The following is a 19,045-nucleotide window of genomic DNA, read 5'->3' as shown; positions in this document are numbered from 1 at the left end:
AATTCAGTTGCATGTTTAAGAAGGTTCTCAGTTCCTTCAATGACCTGATCACCAACCTTCAAAGAGTGAATGGTATTTTTCCTCTTATTGCCACTAGCAATCTTCTGATAGTAAGCTGTGTTACTATCTCCTTTAAGCAACCATCTCTCCTTAGATTGTTGCAGTAGGTATAGTTCCTCGTTAACAAGGATTTCATTGAGCTCCACCAACAGACTTTGCTTTTTACACATCAACTCAGGGTTGAGATTGTCATTTTCTTCCAACTCCTCAATCTTCTCCAATTCTTCCTTGATACTATTCTTCCTAATTCTCTCATTCCCAAACTTATTAGACCCCCATCATTTAAAGAATTTTTTTAGCCTCTTCAACTTGATGTTCAAGACATCAATAGGGTCAGTTGCCTCGACATTCTTAGTCCAGATCTTATCAACCAAAGGAAGGAACTCCTCAGACTTGAGCCAGCTCAACTCGAACCTAAACTCTCTTGTGTGTGGGACTCGTACAACATTATTGTCCGAGGACACCAAGAGAGCATTATGGTCTGAGATATCTCTAACCAACTTTCTATCATTAACAAGAGGGAACATATTCTCCCAATCATTACTCATCAACACGCGATCTAACTTTTCTAGGGTCAGGTGTGCTTGATTGTTAGTCCATGTGTACATACCCCCATGCATATGGATCTCGCTCAAGCACATAGAGTTAATCACTAAATTGAACATGTCAGTATAAGTGGAGTGGTGCCAGTTCTGGTTTTTCTCTCCACAATGTCTGAGAATATTGAAATCCCCTCCAATAAGGAAAGGGGTTTGAATGTGACTACAGAAATCTGCTAACTCCACTAAGAAATCATTTTTGTCACATTCATGGGCAGCACCATACACTGTACACAGTGTCCAAACTTTCTGGATTTTGACATCAAAGAAACATACTTGAAGAATGAATCTCCCTTTTCTCCAAGAAATAATTTCAAACCTCTCCTTTTTCATTCCACAAAGGATGCCTCCTGATTTCCCAATGGCTGGGATCCAATCCCATTCAAACATACTATGAGGATCTATCTTTCTGAAGTAACTATCCAATTTTTTTTTCTTATGGGTCTCTTGCAGGCAAACAAAGTCAAGGGAATGATCTCTGATCATATGGGATAGGCAGGAACTCATCCCCTTTTTTCCTGCCCCCTACAATTCCAAAAAATACCTATCATTTAATATGACTTCCCCCCCCCCCTCTCTGGTGGCCCTGTGATGATGGACAGGACTGCCAGTTTTGGCCTTATCTTTTCCTATAGCAGGTTTTTGGCTCCTGGTCACAGGTCTAGATATATCTATCTTAACTTTGGGACTTTTCTTTTTCCTGGATTTCACAAGAATAAAATTGGTCTCAAGATCATCCCCCTCTTCTCCCCATTCAGTACAAAAAGGGGTTTGATCACCCTTCCCATTAGTGATGTACATCACACACACCCCTTCCTGATTATCAAAGGAGGGAGCCTGTACATCATTATTATTCCCTTCACTTTCTCTAATTCTCTAAGAATATCCACACTAGAGAAATTAGAATCAGGAATAATCACTCCCATATTAGATGCCCTAAGCATAAGGTCATGATTTGTAAGCACATCAAAAGAATTGTGGCATGAGGAAGTACCTTCAAGGTTTCTCTTCTTAGATAAAACCACAGGATTATCCTGTATTTTGCCAGCCATGTTCTGCAAGTTCCTCATGCTGAATCTAATCACATCTTCAGATATAAGTGGAGGAGTAGGTATCACCTCCCCCATATCATCAGGTGAGGCAGGATACTGTACCATATACTCCACTTTTTCCTGCATCTTGTCTTCCAGATCACCCTCAATCTCTTCCACCTGGACACATGAGTTGTCCTTCTTTGCATGAGGTACTTTTTCACTGGGGATATCAACAACAGGATTAGATGAAACAACATTGCATACCTGGATCTCATCAGCAGATGTCCTATTGTTATTAACAACCAGGAGTGCCTGAGATCTCAATTCCCCTTCCTTGTTACAAGCCTCAATAGCAATAGTCTCAATAAGTAGAGTGTTATCCTCCTCTGACTTATCTGATTCCTCATGTTCTCTCTCAACAGAGTCTGTAGGAGCAGATTTTCCAGGCAAGTTACATTTGCTGGACTCCCAACCTCTCTCCTTTTCTGAAGTATTGGGGGTAGCTCTACTTGGAGTTTGTTTCCACATAGGCATGTTCTTTTTGGCAGAATCCACTTGAGATGTGCCAGTCTGTCTTTCAGGGTCACGAACCAAGACCTTTTCTATCTCATAAAAGAAATCAAAAAAGTGCGTTCCAAGCACAGCTTCTGCCACCTCAGGAAGTTCATCAACATTGCGACATCCAAGCCGGACCCGTACATATTCAGGTTTATGTAGGGTGGCCATGTCGATCTCCAAAGGAACACCAACCAATGAGGAAACATATGCCAAGTTTCTCTCATTTCTTCTCTCCAGAGGAACATTAATCACTTTAACCCAAGCAGTTTCCATCACACCCTTGGCCCCAATATTGGCTGTCCATGGGACAATTTTCACTACCACACCACAAGATCTAAGAGTCATTCTGTCATTGTAGCACGCTTTCTTAACGTCTCTCTGATTCGGAAAGCGCATCACATAGGTTTGGGGACCAATAGGACGAGCAGTACAGTGCCATTTAGTTCCTATGTAATCAGAAAAAGCATCTTCTAACTCCTTAACAGTAGCACTTCCTTCAATCACAGTAATGACCACACTCGTAGCTCTCTCTTTGAGCTGTTTAGTTGTGCACGAATCAGGAATGTAAAAGAAGCCCTGCCCTTTGGCTTGGAAAGCACACATGGGTGCCACACATTCCCAAGGTAAAAAAGCAGTGCAAACAGAAGCTAAGTGACCCATCTTACTGCACCTCTCACAGAATGCTTGCGGACAACTATGCTGTATTGAATTCCTAGTTTTCACCTCTTTTTCATCCAATTTCAGTGTAAAAAGGTTTCCAGGCTGCGGAGGTACGTGGCGCACACCTGCGTGCCCCTGCCAATTTTCGGCATAAAATGCATATGCTCCGCGCGCGCTGGTTTGTCCCGCTGTGGTTTGCGCTTTGCACCTGCGCCTTGTTTGTTGGTTTGGCACGATCGTAACCAGACGAAATCCTTGATTAAGTATGAGTTTTCTAAATGTCCTACCTAGTACAACGATGACACACATCATGTATGCATACTGGCGTGGCATAGATTAATCATGAGTTTGCACCTGCGCTGGCTTTCAGTCACCCACGACGACCACACACATGCACGCATCACGACCGCTCGCTGGCCAGCCAGATGGAGCCACGCCCACAGGGATGGGCCAAGATGGATGGTAGAGCGTCACAGAGGTCGGCAGATTTATACTATACATAGTAGTACAATATATACACCCCCTCCATGGTTTCCTTTTGGTCTGGTTGCATATGCGCTAGGCAGTACGTATGCATGATTAGTACGTTAGTAAGGAAAACTGAATCTTCAATCAGCGAGTATTATTAGTGCCATGGTCCATGAGCAGCCGGGCCAGGAGCACCCACGGTTTCGCGTTTGCTTACGTGTATACACAGTGGAATTGAGGGGGACACGAATTGTTTTGTTTCTGGAGTCATCCGTGATTTGACCATTGATTAACGTAGCAGCCTGGGCTAGCTAAGCTAAGCGAGGACGAACATAAATCGTTCTCCTGCCTGTGCACGGCGCAGGTATATATAGGGAGCGAGAGGGGAAAAGGCCGGGAGAGTAGAGGAAGGACCAAGGACGGAGGAAGAAGCCCCTATCCGTCGAGGTCGAGGGGAGAGAGGGAAAGGCCGGTTGATTCGATGGACAGCAGCTTCGGCCGCCGGAGCAACAGCCATGGCGGCGTGGACGGCGAGTGGCGGCGCTGGGCGGTGCTGGTGGCGACGGTGTGGGTGCAGGCGCTGACGGGGACCAACTTCGACTTCTCGGCCTACTCGTCGGCGCTCAAGGCCTCCATGGGCGTCTCCCAGCAGTCCCTCAACTACCTGGCCACCGCCTCCGACCTCGGCAAGGCGTTCGGCTGGTCCTCGGGGCTGGCGCTGCTCTACATGCCGCTGCCGGCGGTGCTGCTCCTGTCCGCCGTGCTCGGCCTCGCCTCCTACGCCCTCCAGTACGGCATCCTCCTCCCCTCCTCCACGCTCGCCGCCAGCCTCCCCTACCCCGCGGTTCGTCCTCTCCCCATCTCCGGCGGTCCGGCCGACCATGCATCTCATCTCCATGCCCATTGATTTTTTTTCATGCATGTAGCTATCTTGTTGATTAAGTGAACACCATACGCTGTCACAAAAGTTACACGTAGCCATCATCCATTGGAGAACCGATCCCCGGTGCTGCTGCCGTCGCTAGCAGCACATCTATGGCAAAGGCATCCATCGTAGTACTACATGATGCATGATGTACGCACCCGGCCGTCGCCGTCGGCCACCCACGGCCACACACGCGAGGCGGAAGGATGTAGAGGGAAAGGCTGGAGCCAAGGGAGTGGCTGCCGTCGACCATCGTCCGGGGCCGCAGGTTTATTTTGAGGACCTACAGCTGCCACCCTCGCCTGCCAGCCTCAAATGGCTTCCCGGCCGGCCATTCTCGCTTATTTGTCCCATGTGATTGTGTGGCTGGTAACTGAATTACTCCCACTTCACTCGTCTGCAAGTCTGCAACTGCAAGCAACTTGTACTGAGCTTACTCTTTGGAGTATACTGCCTGCCCTTTGACTTTGTGGCTGAGATGTGGGCCGGCGTGCTAGACAGCCAAGGTTAGAGGGCGATGTAGGTGACAGGAATCGTTGACATTCTAGACTAGCTACCTAGATTATGCCAAGTAGTAATTTTAATACTCCCTGTTAACCAACTCGGCGTCCAGGGCGGCATCAATCATGCGTGACTCACTGAACCACCAGGATGCTGCTGCCCTTCTTTGTTTACCCAAAAGACTAGTATAGCAACCGTGAATTATTACGGAACCCAAAAAGAAAGATAATCAGTACTCCCTCCGTAAACTAATATAAGAGCGTTTAAAATACTAAAGTAGTGATCTAAACATTTTTATATTAGTTTACAGAGGGAATAGTATATAACAGCCAATGCACGTGGAACACCCAATAGAAGAAACTCAATTTTATTGCAAGATATGTTTTCTTTAATTGAAGGGGTTTGGTTGGTTCTAGATGGACGAGGGAGATTGGGATGAACCGGTGAAGTGGGGGAGGAAACTCACCACCACCAACGACAGTTATAATGCACGTGCAATGGTAGTACCATTTATCAGTTTTGCCAAGACATATTTAGATGTGTCATAAGTATTGCACATCTAAATTCTACGTTATTGATCTTACGTGAAGATTCATGTGAGTGTTTTCTTTATTTTATTTTTTATGTTTAATTAAGTCACTTAGATGTGCAATAACTAGAGCACATCTAGACCCATAATTTATATAAAACAAAAATAAATAGAGAGGAAGAAAACGATGGATAAAACAGAAAGAAAAGATTATGGCATCCATGCATGCCAAGTCGTCATGCCCATCCTGCCTCCATCTTTTTCGTCCAACTTAACTTCATGCTTGTCTCCTCTTCTCTTCCAACCTACCAGCACGCACACCTGCCATTCTTCTACACCACGCCCTCATCTTACAAAATACTCCCTCAGTCTCTAAATATTTGTCTTTTTAGATATTTCAACAAGTGAATGTATACGAAGCAAAATAAATAAATCTACACTTTAAAATATGTCTACATACACCCGTATATGATAGTCAATTTGAAATGTCTAAAAGACAAATATTTAGGAACGGAGAAAGTATATGACGTACTATTCCCGAAAATGCATGAGTGCAAATGGTGCCACGCTAGGATAGTATCATCCCCGGCCATTGCCACGTGATTCGTGCAGTTTGTGTACAAGGGCCGCACATATCAATTTATCCACACCACATCAACGTTACTAATATATTTCCTGTATTGATTATGCTGACCAAAGCATTAAAACAAAACATTGAATAGCACTTGTCAATCCATGTGAACTAACGATAGGAGGCAGCATATTTAAAACGCGTGCCCCGCGCGCAAAGCCAACTACCAGAAGCTCCTTCAGGCTGCCCCCATACGTTTGATGGGCTGCAAATTTTGTTGCAAAAATGGTTGGCAGGATATCAAGGCTTCCAACATCTTTTAAGTGCAACATGCAGACCATCCCTTATCCAGCCCACAACTCCTCTCTCATCCATCCTGCTTCTTTAGTTCTTGCGCTTTGTTTATGTGCATAGCTAGCTAGAACTCAGCTCACCTGCTCCTCCAACACCAGTACTTTATGTTTCATGTCCCAGGTTCGTTTATGAAAGGGATTATCACGCTCAAGCAAAGCAGGAAAAAATGATGCCTAGTCCATTAATTTGCCAAATTAACCAACGGTATCATTTGGTAAATTCGCTCTAGTATCAAGTGCTAATCTCATAGCACAGATGGACTGCCCAGATTCCATCCTCTTGTGGCACCATGTCTGCAAAAGTTCACGTCCGTACCACTATCTCGATTCTCAATATGTAAAGTGTGCTATTTTATTTCGTTAGACGAAGATTTGACAAACAATTTATTGGTGTGTGACATGGTTGGTGTCACTAGATTAGTTATCCAAAAGTATTTACTTATACTACTTGTTGAATTATACTTCCCCAGCAATATCTAGTATAGGAGGGAGCACTCAGTACTAGGACAGCATCAATCTAATTAGCGTGCTGTATCATCAATTTTGAGGGTGACATGACATCCAAGGGAGTGTGATGGTGTTAAAGCATCAATTTAATTGACCGCAGAATGGTACGTCAATCTGCTTTTTCCCGGATCCGATGCCCGCACTAAGAAGTCATAGGATCCAAATTCTCAAGAAAGCAACAGCAAAAAGTCGAGATCAGCCAAGACAAGGACCTCACACGGCAAAAGTCACTCAGAACCGCATCGCCCAGACCTGATACCTTAAGATCAGAGCAGAATCGCACACGCATGCTGCGTTGCATCCCCAGAACAGTACCATCCACCTGCTTCTTATCTTCTCCTCTTCACCGTATCCCGCAACAAAAAATAACTTTTTTTCGATAAAGGGTGCTTTATTATTTAAAAGGTTTAAGCATTACACCCGGCCTCTGCATACCAAGATGCACACAGCCAAAAGAAGTCCACACACAGAACAAAAACACAAAAAAGGGCGAAATACTAAGAAACATCTAGTGTTTGTATAACGCCTAAGACGTAGGAGGGCCAATCCTGAGAAAATGCTGCCACCCATATTTGGTAAAAGTATCTCTCACCGTAGCCTCCAATAGTGTACAGACCTCCATAAAGAGGCCGCGATTCTCCATACGCTGTAGAGACGACCATAAACGAAGCGTCCCGGTATATCTGTAGATAACCTGCATAAGAGATGTACTTTTCTCGTTAAAAACCTTATCATTTCTACATAGCCAAAGCGACCAAATAACGGCGAGCGCTCCCACCCTGAGAAGAGTTCTAAACTTGTGTTCGATCCCATGTAACCAGTTGCCAAATATATTAGCAACACTACAAGGAGGGTACAAGCCAGAAGCTATTTGGATGACTGACCATATAGAACGAGCCAATTTACATTGAAAGAACAAATGTTTTATTGTTTCATCATGCTGACAAAAGACGCATTGCGTACTTCCATGCCAATTCCTCTTAACAAGGTTATCTTTAGTAAGAATGACTCCGCGACGAAGATACCATGCAAAGATTTTATTCTTAAGAGGTATTTTCATCTTCCAAATCTTCTTATTATTATCAACTGGCACATCGGATTGGAGCAAGGCTCTGTACATGGACTCCACTGAGAATTGATCATTCCCTTGTAGGTTCCAGCGAAATTCATCGAACCCTTGTGACAATTGCACGGTGGATAACCGCTGGAGCAGGGTGTTCCACGATTGGAGTCTAGGTCCAATTAAATCTCTTCTGAACGACACGTTTGGCGGAAATGATTCCATAACCGTGACGATAGTATCACCCTTGTGGCGCACAATATTATACAGAGCTGGGTATTGTTCCCCGAGTGAAGCATTGCCTAGCCACTTATCCTCCCAGAATCTAATTTCCGAGCCATCCTTAATCGAGAAAGAGCCATAGCGGAAGAAATATTTCTTCGTCGCCATTAAGCCAGCCCAAAAGTGAGAGTCCCCAGGCTTCCAGTACACCTGGGATATCGTCTTTGAACCCACATATTTTCTCTTTAGGAGAGTTTGCCATACACCATCTTCCGTCAATAACTTAAACAACCATTTGCCGAGGAGGGCCCTATTCTTAACCTCAAGGTCATGAATGCCCAACCCGCCTTGGTCTTTGGGACGGCAAAACACACTCCATTTAGCCATTCTATATTTCTTTCTCTCGCTATCTCCTTGCCAAAAGAATCTTGATCGAAAGTAATCAAATCTGTGTAAAATTCCTTTTGGCAATTGGAAGAAGGAAATCATATATAGTACTCCCTCCGTTCCAAAATAGATGACCCAACTTTATACTAAACTTAGTATAAAGTTGAATCATCTATTTTGGAACGGAGGGAGTATCATATTGCTTAGTACTGAATTAATGAGTACCAATCTTCCACCCAGAGATAGCAATTTGCCTTTCCCACTGCTTAGTTTTTTTTGTAGTCTCTCCTCGACATGCAAGATACACAGCGAATAAGATGCCAAATTTTTTAGTAAATTTTCTAACAGTTTATTATTTTCCAGCAACCGTCCATGACAGAGGCTGTCTGTACCTTCAGTGTTTTACCTGAGCGATTCTGTCGTAACTAGTCATCACTGTGCAACACTCACATAGATGTTCACTTCGAGTTCCAGGCACAGCTTGAACAAGCACATCAGTGTTGCCACTCCACCTTCTGTACCCATGCATTGCATATCACATAGCATTCCCCCAAAAATAACCAGAGCAGCTTACATTCGACTGATCATTGCTTGAAGACTTTCCTGGACTGGCAAACTGTTTCTGAGCTGAATTTAATCAAATGATCGAGCAATTCTGATTAACTTGTTGCATCGTTCGCAGGTGTTCTTGATCTGCCTGGCAGCAGGGTGCAGCATCTGCTGGTTCAACACGGTCTGCTTCGTGGTCTGCATACGCAGCTTCTCCGCAGCCAACCGCCCCCTGGCCCTCTCCCTCTCCATAAGCTTCAACGGGCTCAGCGCTGCCTTCTACACCCTCTTCGCCAACGCTCTCTCCCCTTACTCACCATCCGTCTACCTCCTCCTCAATGCCATCCTACCCCTCGCCGCCTCCATCATTGCGCTCCCAGCGATCCTCCTCTGCCACCCACATGATCACAGCAGCCTCCGCACTTTGCCAAAGCATGACAGGCGTGTCTTCCTCTGCTTCTACACCATCGCATTTGTCACCGGCATATATTTAGTGACCTTCGGTTCTGTCACTACAACCAGCTCTGCTGCAAGGGCCGTCCTCATGGGCGCCATGGCCCTCCTCACACTTCCTCTCATCATCCCTGCCGCCTCGAGTTGTTCTAGTGTGGGCACACATGATCCTGACACTGAATTGACATTCAACCACAACGATCCACAGAAGCCGCTCCTTCTCAACCATGATGACCACACGGAGACCAACGGCAGCATGGCACATAAAACAGTGGAATGGCAGCCCAAGGGCTGTTGCTGTGGGACGATACTGGACAAGGGCTGTGTGTTAGTTCTTGGTGAGGAGCATAGTGCAAAGAAGCTCATCCGGTGTGTCGATTTTTGGCTCTACTACACAGCGTACTTCTGTGGTGCCACTGTTGGGCTGGTGTACAGCAACAACTTGGGGCAGATTGCCCAATCGTTGCAATGTCAACCACAGCTCACCATGCTTCTTGCAGTTTACTCCTCTTGCTCCTTCTTCGGTCGCCTTCTCTCTGCACTCCCTGACTTCCTTCACAGGTATGTCTGTCTTAATCTAGATACGTACAGATAACTAAACTCTCATCAACTAGCATCCTAGCTAACTATACCATATATGCAATTTGCATGCAGGAGGGTGTCATTTGCTCGGACAGGGTGGCTTGCGGTGGCGTTGGTGCCCATGCCAGTGGCTTTCTTCTTAATGTGGAAATTGCACGATGTAAACACTCTGATAGCAGGAACGGCGTTAATTGGCCTAAGCTCAGGTTTCATCTTCGCTGCGGCAGTGTCCGTGACATCCGAGCTCTTTGGACCAAATAGCATCGGTGTGAACCACAACATCCTCATCACCAATATCCCTCTTGGCTCACTCCTCTACGGACAGATTGCCGCCCTGGTATATGATGCAAATGGACTAAAGAGTACGGTACTGGACAACCTCACTGGCACGGTTGATACCATGATAGTGTGCATGGGTGCGAAGTGCTACTCAAACACATTCTTTGTGTGGGGTTGCATCACAGTGCTGGGCTTGGCATCAAGCATAGCCCTATTCTTGAGAACAAGACAGGCTTACGCTACTGCTGCTGGTCAATCTAGTTGTAAGCACCATAGCCAAGTTTTGAGTTGAGAAAGGAACTCCTTGTTTGTTCCCCACTGTTCTGAAGTCATGGGTAAGCTTGTACAAGTTTTGGTTTGGTTCTGGGTGGACTGTGTTAGATGCAATACATGTAATTACTACCATCACGAGATTCAACAAGGGGCAGCAAATTATGAGATTAGCAGCCCTATGTAAAAGGTAGAACCATAGTTCTGTTTACAGGGCACTAATGTCAACTTGAAGGCGCAAGGCGGTTGCCTTAACTTACTACTGATGTTTCTTTCTGACCTCACATGAACTCATCAATTTGTCCATGTTTGCTACTTTGAGTATGGTGGAGTTGGAATTGGATCTGTCTAAAATGCCAGGCTTGAGGAATACTCCCTCCATTCACAAATATAGGATGTTTTGGATATTTAAATATGGACTGTATATGGACTGAAATGAGTGAACAAACACAGTAAAACGTGTCTATATACATCTGATTCAGAAAAAAGTACCTACATGACACAGCAAACAAGAGAAAAAAAAATTTAAACAATATGCCATGAGAAATAAACGTCTAGAATTTGAATTAATGGAGCAGCAGGGGTACCCCAGATATCTTTGATTACAAAATTTAGCATCGACTCACATAAAAGACGGTCCTCACTAAATGAATGGAAGACGTAGATTGGTTTGACCTCTGCAAGTCTAAAATTCTTTGTTACATTGCTAAACATAGCAGATACTGAGTTTGAATGACGTTCAAAATGGACGCATATGCGTGGAAACAGTAAAAGAATCCTTGTTAGGAAGAAGACATATGGATATGATATGGGCATAACTCCTTTAGAACATTGCTGGAAGCTATCATCCAGCAACCCCAGAGAGACAGGTTCGAACAACTACAAAAACGCCACATCCCTATTACCTTGTTCAAGGGGTTACGATACAATGGAAGGGTGGAAATGCAATTACTTGAAAGGAGGACCGATGAGTCTATCATTGCCTATTTTTTCTCCTTCTCATCACGCTTGTGCCATGGATTCAAGGCTTCTCTCATAGCTTGTGCTTCTGGACTGCTTTCCCAAGCTCGTTTTTCTGACTCCAGTACCGTCACCTTCTCATCTGTAGTAAACAGAAAGCATCATTAACGCTGTTATGCACCAAACAAGCCAAAGAACTTGACAAAATGAATGACATGGTACAATGTAAATTTCTATGGGCACCTAAAAAGTAGAAGTTTGTGATGTTACTGATGGAAGATTTCCTCGCCAATCCAGTTTAATTACTTCAGGAGGGGATGCTGGGGTGCTTGGTTAATGATGTCTAGAGGCCCCATGGATTTCACAGCAACAACTGACAACTTAATGCTAGAGCTAGGTGTAGAATTTTGAGGAGACTTGACACGCGCAGAGATGAAATTTGTCTAGAGTGCATCTACCCTAACGATTTCAACCAGCTGATTACAAAGGGTTGGATGTTGAATGGAGGATGGAGGGACGCACAGAAGCCGGTGTGGATCATGAAAAGCTCCATGGCGGCGCCTATGGCCGCGCCGCCGACGGCGATCTTCAGGTACCACCCCGCGAACCTCATACGGCACTGCTGGCCGCAAGCTGCTGCATCCACAAAGTCCGATCAACCGTACATCAATTGAATGGAAGGGGAGAGATAGCCGGTACCTGTCAGGAGTCAGAGGAGCGGTCGCCGGAGCGAGGAGGCGGCGGCGGCGGAGGAGGATCGTGGCACGAGCTGACGGACCGAGGCGAGGGCGAAGAAGAGGTAGCGGGTTGTTACGGCCCAGTCCCCAAAGGCCCAACAAAAACAGAAAATCTGTCTCCCACTGAAGACTGAACCCACGTGCCGTACTCCCACCCACACGCTCGGCTCGCGCGCGCGCGCAGACTCATGGCGGCGACCTCGCCGGCGCCGACGAGGGCCGCCGCGGCGCTCACCCTGGCCCCGCATCGAAGGGTCCACCATGTCCACATGCCTTCCGGCCGCCCCTGCCCCTGCCGTTCTTCTGCCGCTCCTCGGCGGCGCACTCCGCGGTGCCGCGCGAAGCCGACAGTCAAGGGCGTGGTCGACGACGACGAGGACGCTTCCCGGGAGTCAGAGCCTGAAAGGAAGGAGGGGGAGGAAGATATGACTGCGATGGGTACGCTGCCGGGATGGCTCAGGCTTGACACCGTTGGGATGGATATCCTGAGCATCGCCGCGCCCGCTGTGCTCGCGCTCGCCGCTGACCCCATCGCTGCGCTCGTCGACACCGCCTTCGTCGGCCATATAGGTATATAGGTTCTTTCTTGACATCCTGCACACACACCGGATGCTTCTGGACTATGGTACAAGGCCGATACATCATCCATGTTAAGATGGTGTTTGAGTTTGAGCTAACCAACAATATTCACAACCAAATTATGCTACACTAGTACTTATTATTTTGCAGCATTGCAAAACTAAAGATTTTGTGCTAGAAATTCCGAGCCTTTGTCATTCATGTGTAGTCAATCTGCAGAAGTTTCTCGAATGTAGGATTACCATTTTTCAAATACTAGTAATCTGTATACTTAGCTATCTCATGAATAAGTAAATATGTTGGTATTCTAAATTTACATTTTGAAATGGAAAGTTTGTTGATTTCTTGATCAATTTTTACCTGTATCATCAGGTCCAACGGAACTTGCTGCCGTGGGTGTATCGATTTCGGTCTTCAATTTGGTGTCCAAGTTATTTAATGTTCCACTGCTTAACGTGACCACATCTTTTGTTGCTGAGCAGCAAGCAGTAGATGATAGTTATAGAGGAACAGGAGAAAGTAAGCTAATAAAGAGCTCAAAGATTTGTGGAAATTATTGCCATATTTTGTGTTACACTAATTATCTCACTTAAAAGATGAATTTCGAAGATCCCCAGATAATAAGTTCAGTGAAGAAAGGAAGTTTCTTCCGGCAGTCACGACATCTTTGGCTCTAGCTTCTGGTATTGGGTTGATGGAAACTCTGGCGCTTATTTTTGGATCTGGAACATTGATGGATGTCATTGGTATACCAGTGGTATGTACGACTACTTTATCGATAGTCACCAGGCTTAAACATTTATTATATCTACGTTTTGGCACTCAATTTGTTATGTGTTTAGCTGCTAATGTTCAGATAAATGTCTTTTTTGTGTTCCTGACAAATGAACCAAGTTAGGATGAGATTGAAGCAAATAAGCAATTATACTACCTGGAAAAGTGAGTTAGAATATGATCATATTTAGTCGTCAATCATGCTTTCTCATCTCTTGAATTAACTGTAGTCTAGAACTAAATCGCCCCTGGAACACAAGCTTTGATTCGGTTGTAGTCATTTCAAGCCAAGTATTTTTATATTGTATTGTTCTTATGTCAGATTACTCTTGAGTATAAGTTGTTCTTTGTTACATATAAACAGGATTCCCCGGTGCGTATACCAGCCGAGCAATTTCTTACTTTTAGGGCATATGGTGCTCCACCTATCATAGTAGCACTTGCAGCACAGGGTGCATTTCGTGGGTTGATGGATACAAAGACACCTTTGTACGCTATTGGTAAGATATTGCAATTTCTTGTCGCTAAATTGCATAAATTTAATCATGTGATTTTTTTTATCATTTTGAGTATCTGTAACAAGCAAGTCTCCGGAACACATATGCCCTATATGCACTTCAGATATTATTTTTACCCCGAAACAGTAGGAGAGGCTCCTGCTGCAATATGTACATGAGATATTATCTTCTTGATTTGGATGTTTTGCATGCAGGTGTTGGTAACCTAGTAAATGCAATACTTGATGCCATATTTGTCTTTCCGCTTGGTTTAGGAGTAAGAGGTGCTGCGTTGGCGACTGTAACATCTGAGTATGTTAACGCTATCATGAAAATCTAATGTACTTTCCTCATTGGTGTCCCTCAGCTCTTACTTTTAGTCATCTGCATCCATGGGGCTCTAATTATCTGCAAAAAATTTGCCTGCTGTCAGGTACGTGATAGCTTGCATCCTCCTTTGGAAGTTGAATAGTAAAGTAGTAATCTTCTCAGGAAAGATCATTGGTGGTGGAATGATACGCTACCTGAAATCAGGTTGGAAGATATTCATGTTGTTTATTTCCAAGGACTTAAGAACATTGGTTTTGCCTACCTTATCCATGGATGTGATGTGACCTCGGTAGTAGTTGTTCTCTTAAACACGTCAAATTGTGAACTGCTCTGCAGGCGGACTGCTGATCGGTAGGACCATAGCAGTGCTCCTCACCATGACACTGTCGACGTCTCTTGCTGCAAGGGAAGGGCCTGTTCCAATGGCTGGCCATCAGTTATGCTTGCAAGTATGGTTAACAATCTCTTTACTCAATGATGCATTAGCCCTTGCTGGACAGGTATGTACATTTATACAGCGGGGCATTTCATTTCTACCCTGTTAGCTTGGTATGTGTTCTTAAAGTATCCATAAAATGATGCAGGCTCTGCTTGCAACTGAATATACGAAAAGAAATTACAAGCAGGCGCGCATGGTTCTCTACAGAGTTCTGCAGGTTAGATATACATTTCATGGAAAAAGAAGTTCATAAATGCTGCTGAGGTTCTCTTTTTCCCTTACCTCCAGGTGTAAAATGTTTGTTCACATATTCTGTTACGCAGATTGGAGGGGCGACTGGTACGGCACTCGCTATAATCTTGTTTTTTGGGTTTGGGTCTTTCTCCTCGCTGTTCACAGACGATCCAGCAGTTCTGGGTATTGCCAAATCTGGTGTCTGGGTAATGAGATATTTAGGACTGTTGAAATAAACACCTAATGTGACAAGTGAAGTTTTGATGCCATGGTACTCACTGCTCCAATATTAAATCTTGCAGTTCGTCGCCATCTCCCAGCCAATAAATGCTGCTGCTTTTGTGGTCGATGGGCTCTACTATGGTGTATCTGACTTTGCATATGCTGCCTACTCCATGGTCTGAACTGGATCTCTGTTTGCACTCTATTTTCCGTCTTGCTGTCAATACTAAATGAGCTGAAAAATAACTAACAATATTTAAGTATCTGGTTTGCTCAGTTCTTTGCAGGAGCCATATCGTCGGCTTTCCTTCTTGTTGCCGCTCCTGAATTTGGTCTTGGTGGCGTCTGGGCCGGTCTCATTCTTTTTATGAGTTTGCGAGCAGTTGCTGGGTTGTGGAGGTAGTGTAGACTATATAGGTTTCCATTGCCCTTCTCATGGAAGTTGGAATGGAAACGACCTTGATGACTTCAGGTAATTTTCTGATATGCAGGTTAGGGAGCAAAGGTGGACCCTGGAACTCGATCTTGTCAGACACTGACTTAAGCGACAAATTGTGATCCCTAGATAATTTGATGAGAAGATGAAAAGATAGAAAAATAAGACATATCTTGGTTTTCTTGTACAGTTACTTGGCAAATACATGTACAGATCCAGTGGAAGTTGCAAACTTCATTTACTGTCAAGGCGTTGTCACTAGAGTTGTAGCCGTAGAAGCACCTCTTACTTTGTTGTGGCATTTGGTGCAAATGCTACAGGTAGTTGGTTTGGCTGTTTTGTACACCTTCAGATATACCATAGATAATTATGAATCCTGTGAAATGTAGTTCTTACATAGATGATGTGTAACCGTAGAAGCATTCTCCACTTGGTTGTAGCCATTATTGCAAGTGCTACAAAATGTTGGTTTTAGCTGTTTTGTACACCATGTGCAAGAAAAATATAGTTTGCTAGCCCAACATGTGCATGGAGTATTGCAACTTCTACTGTAAATGAGCTATGCTGTGCGCGCTTTTATGCTCATTTTGGCTTTCTCTTTGTGTAAATAGGTTGTTTCTTACTTCATGTATTAGTTCAAAGCTTTAGCCTTTTGGGGGGGAATGTTTCCTTTATTCCTCTAAAGAAACCACCTGGTGATGATGGTCCTCTCACCTTGGATCATATCAATCTGCTACCAGTGGCTGGGACTGAGAATCGATTGCTCACCACCCGCTTAAATTTATTTCTGTAAAAACACCTTCATCTTCCTTGAATTGTCTAATACACCGAGCATCATCTCAAATCAATTCAAATAATTGGTCTTGTAAACATGTATTCTTTCCTGTCCATGAAATGTATTGCTTTGGACTTTAAAAAATTAGAATTGTTGTTGTTTTAAAATATTTAGATCGGAAACTTGAAACTTATATGTGTTAAAATGTGGCAGAAAAGTAATCCAGAAAAATACTACAGTTTTGCTTCGTTTTATGCATATACTATAAAGGAAAATACTCTCATCCGATTCGTTTTCTTAGGCCCATCTCAAAAAAAATTCTTAGGCCCATCTCAAAAAAATTGCATACGTATGTAGAATTTTTCATAATCCACAAAAAAAAGTGAGTTTTTCATAAATCCTGAACCAACAGATGCAGTTGTTAGGACGACATGCTAGCTGACTGAGCTGACAAGTCAGATGCATGCTCATTAGGGGCATATCAAATGATGCCGTTGTTTAGTTTTTACATCAGATTCAGCCAAATTCTATGAATTATGCTAGTATTTAATGAACAACTATGGCTAGATGCACCACACTAATCTGAGGGCCTCTTTGATTTAAAGGATACACATATGAATTTTACAGGATTGGAATCCTCGGGATTTTTATCTACGTTGGTCGTTTCATTTGTAGGATGGATCATATATGATTTATTTCCAGGAATCATTTGTATATATTCCATAGAATTTTATCATCCACTCAAAACTCTGGGGAAGAATCCATTATTTTTCGTGTGATGCAGTCAAGCAAACCAAAATCATTTAGGATTAAAAAAGTCATGCCATTCGTAGTCCTATTGTGCTTCCTGTTCATGCGTTCCTTAAATCATGTGAATCTTTTTTTAGTGTTTTTTTAGCAGGAAATCATGTGAATCAAAGAAACCCTTGCAATCATATGAGATATAAACCCAACGAACATAAGTCTAAGTTGGCCCTCTACTTAGTTTTTTTGTCCGAACGAATGGGTTTGCCTTGTCAATTTTAGCACAAATGGTCATACACAAGGGGTAAGATGTGAATTCACAAATAAAATAAGAGGGAAAACATGGCAATCTTTTTAAAATAGTATAAAGCGCTGGCACGAGATTTTCGCTATGAGGTAAAAAGATGGATTTTACTCTTACAGTAATTTTGAATATTATACACATACTATAAAAACAACACGATGGTTTTAGCCAAATATTGAAGACAGTGTGACATGTTAAAAGCATCACTCTTTTAACCAGGGAGCAGTGTGGTTTCTTACTTTGTCTGTAGCGACACACGTGTACTATGATTGCTCTTTGTAGTTTGACATTAGGACATTTTTCTCTTTTTGGGAAAAGATCCTTAGGACTTAGTTTTACCCAAAAAGGCTTTCTCCCCGCCTTATATATAAAGCACCGACCAATCACAACTCAGTTACAAACGCACGCCAGCACAAGACAAGCACACACTCAAGGCAGGATACAAGGCGCTGAGCGCAGCAACACTACCCCTAGTACTACAAGAGCAACCGGAGTCCTCAACCGTGAGCATGCCACCACCAAGAGATGAAGCCGCCTATGACGAACCATGTGCTTCAAGGCGGCGCCCTCAGGAAGGTTACGACATCAGAGCGCCACCACCGCCCGACCCACCTCGAGCGGGACTTTGACAGACTTGCCCGATGATCGGCGAGCGATAGAAAATAAATGGATCTTTAAGAAGAAGACAGACGTGGATGATAATGTTACCATCTATAAAGCTCGACTTGTCGCTAAGGGTTATCGGCAAGTTCAAGGGGTTGACTATGATGAGACTTTCTCTCCCGTAGCGAAGCTGAAGTCCGTTTGAATCATGTTAGCAATTGCCGCATACTATGATTTTGAGATATGGCAAATGGACGTCAAAACGGCATTCCTTAACGGCTATCTTAAGGAAGAATTGTATATGATGCAGCCAGAAGGTTTTGTCGATCCTCAGAATGCTAACAAGGTATGTAAGCTCCAGCGATCCATTTATGGGCTGGTGCAAGCATCTCGGAGTTGGAACATTCGCTTTGATGAGATGATCAAAGCGTTTGGGTTTATGCAGACTTATGGAGAAGCCTGCGTTTACAAGAAAGTGAGTGGGAATTCTGTAGCATTTCTCATATTATATGTAGATGACATACTTTTGATGGGAAATGATATAGAACTTTTGAACAGCATTAAGGCCTACTTGAATAAGTGTTTTTCAATGAAGGACCTTGGAGAAGCTGCTTACATACTAGGCATCAAGATCTATAGGGATAGATCAAGACGCCTCATAGGTCTTTCACAGAGCACATACCTTGATAAGATATTGAAGAAGTTCAATATGGATCAGTGCAAGAAAGGGTTCTTGCCTGTATTGCAAGGTGTGAGATTGAGCTCGGCTCAATGCCCGACCACGGCAGAAGATATAGAAGAGATGAGCGTCATCCCCTATGCCTCAGCCATAGGGTCTATTATG

The 19,045-nt window shown here is 44.0% G+C and overlaps 3 protein-coding genes across 6 annotated transcripts; 2 read left to right on the top strand and 1 right to left on the bottom strand.

Moving 5' to 3' along the window:
* The first annotated feature begins 3,722 nt into the window (after positions 1-3,722).
* LOC123111399 (protein NUCLEAR FUSION DEFECTIVE 4) lies at positions 3,723-10,851 on the top strand. Its single transcript, XM_044532188.1, has 3 exons — positions 3,723-4,223; positions 9,117-9,997; positions 10,091-10,851. The coding sequence occupies exons 1-3, from the start codon at positions 3,861-3,863 to the stop codon at positions 10,587-10,589; spliced, it is 1,743 nt and encodes a 580-aa protein (XP_044388123.1). The 5' UTR covers positions 3,723-3,860; the 3' UTR covers positions 10,590-10,851.
* Positions 7,136-12,353, bottom strand: LOC123111401 (uncharacterized). Of its 2 annotated transcripts, XM_044532192.1 has the most exons (4): positions 12,227-12,353; positions 12,050-12,163; positions 11,520-11,669; positions 7,136-7,459 (listed from the first exon to the last, which is right to left on the bottom strand). In XM_044532192.1, exons 2-3 carry the CDS (start codon positions 12,138-12,140, stop codon positions 11,551-11,553), a joined length of 210 nt encoding a protein of 69 aa, XP_044388127.1. In that variant the 5' UTR covers positions 12,141-12,163; positions 12,227-12,353; the 3' UTR covers positions 7,136-7,459; positions 11,520-11,550. The 2 variants fall into 2 exon arrangements, with proteins under 2 accessions (XP_044388127.1, XP_044388128.1); XM_044532193.1 differs by lacking the exon at positions 7,136-7,459 and having other exon boundaries at positions 11,008-11,669; positions 12,050-12,160.
* LOC123111400 (protein DETOXIFICATION 44, chloroplastic) lies at positions 12,342-16,296 on the top strand. Of its 3 annotated transcripts, none has more exons than XM_044532190.1 (12): positions 12,342-12,834; positions 13,216-13,362; positions 13,461-13,600; positions 13,982-14,117; positions 14,330-14,426; positions 14,548-14,648; positions 14,781-14,944; positions 15,029-15,100; positions 15,207-15,323; positions 15,420-15,515; positions 15,617-15,738; positions 15,831-16,296. In XM_044532190.1, exons 1-12 carry the CDS (start codon positions 12,453-12,455, stop codon positions 15,895-15,897), a joined length of 1,641 nt encoding a protein of 546 aa, XP_044388125.1. In that variant the 5' UTR covers positions 12,342-12,452; the 3' UTR covers positions 15,898-16,296. The 3 variants fall into 3 exon arrangements, with proteins under 3 accessions (XP_044388125.1, XP_044388126.1, XP_044388124.1); XM_044532191.1 differs by having other exon boundaries at positions 13,440-13,600; positions 15,812-16,296; XM_044532189.1 differs by having other exon boundaries at positions 12,344-12,834; positions 13,440-13,600.
* Positions 16,297-19,045: the final 2,749 nt, after the last annotated feature.

The sequence above is a fragment of the Triticum aestivum genome, chromosome 5B (genome assembly GCF_018294505.1).
Source record: "Triticum aestivum cultivar Chinese Spring chromosome 5B, IWGSC CS RefSeq v2.1, whole genome shotgun sequence".
In the NCBI taxonomy this organism is placed as follows: domain Eukaryota; kingdom Viridiplantae; phylum Streptophyta; class Magnoliopsida; order Poales; family Poaceae; genus Triticum; species Triticum aestivum.
Note: the sequence above shows the minus strand (reverse complement) of the source record. Positions and strands in the feature narration are given on the sequence as shown.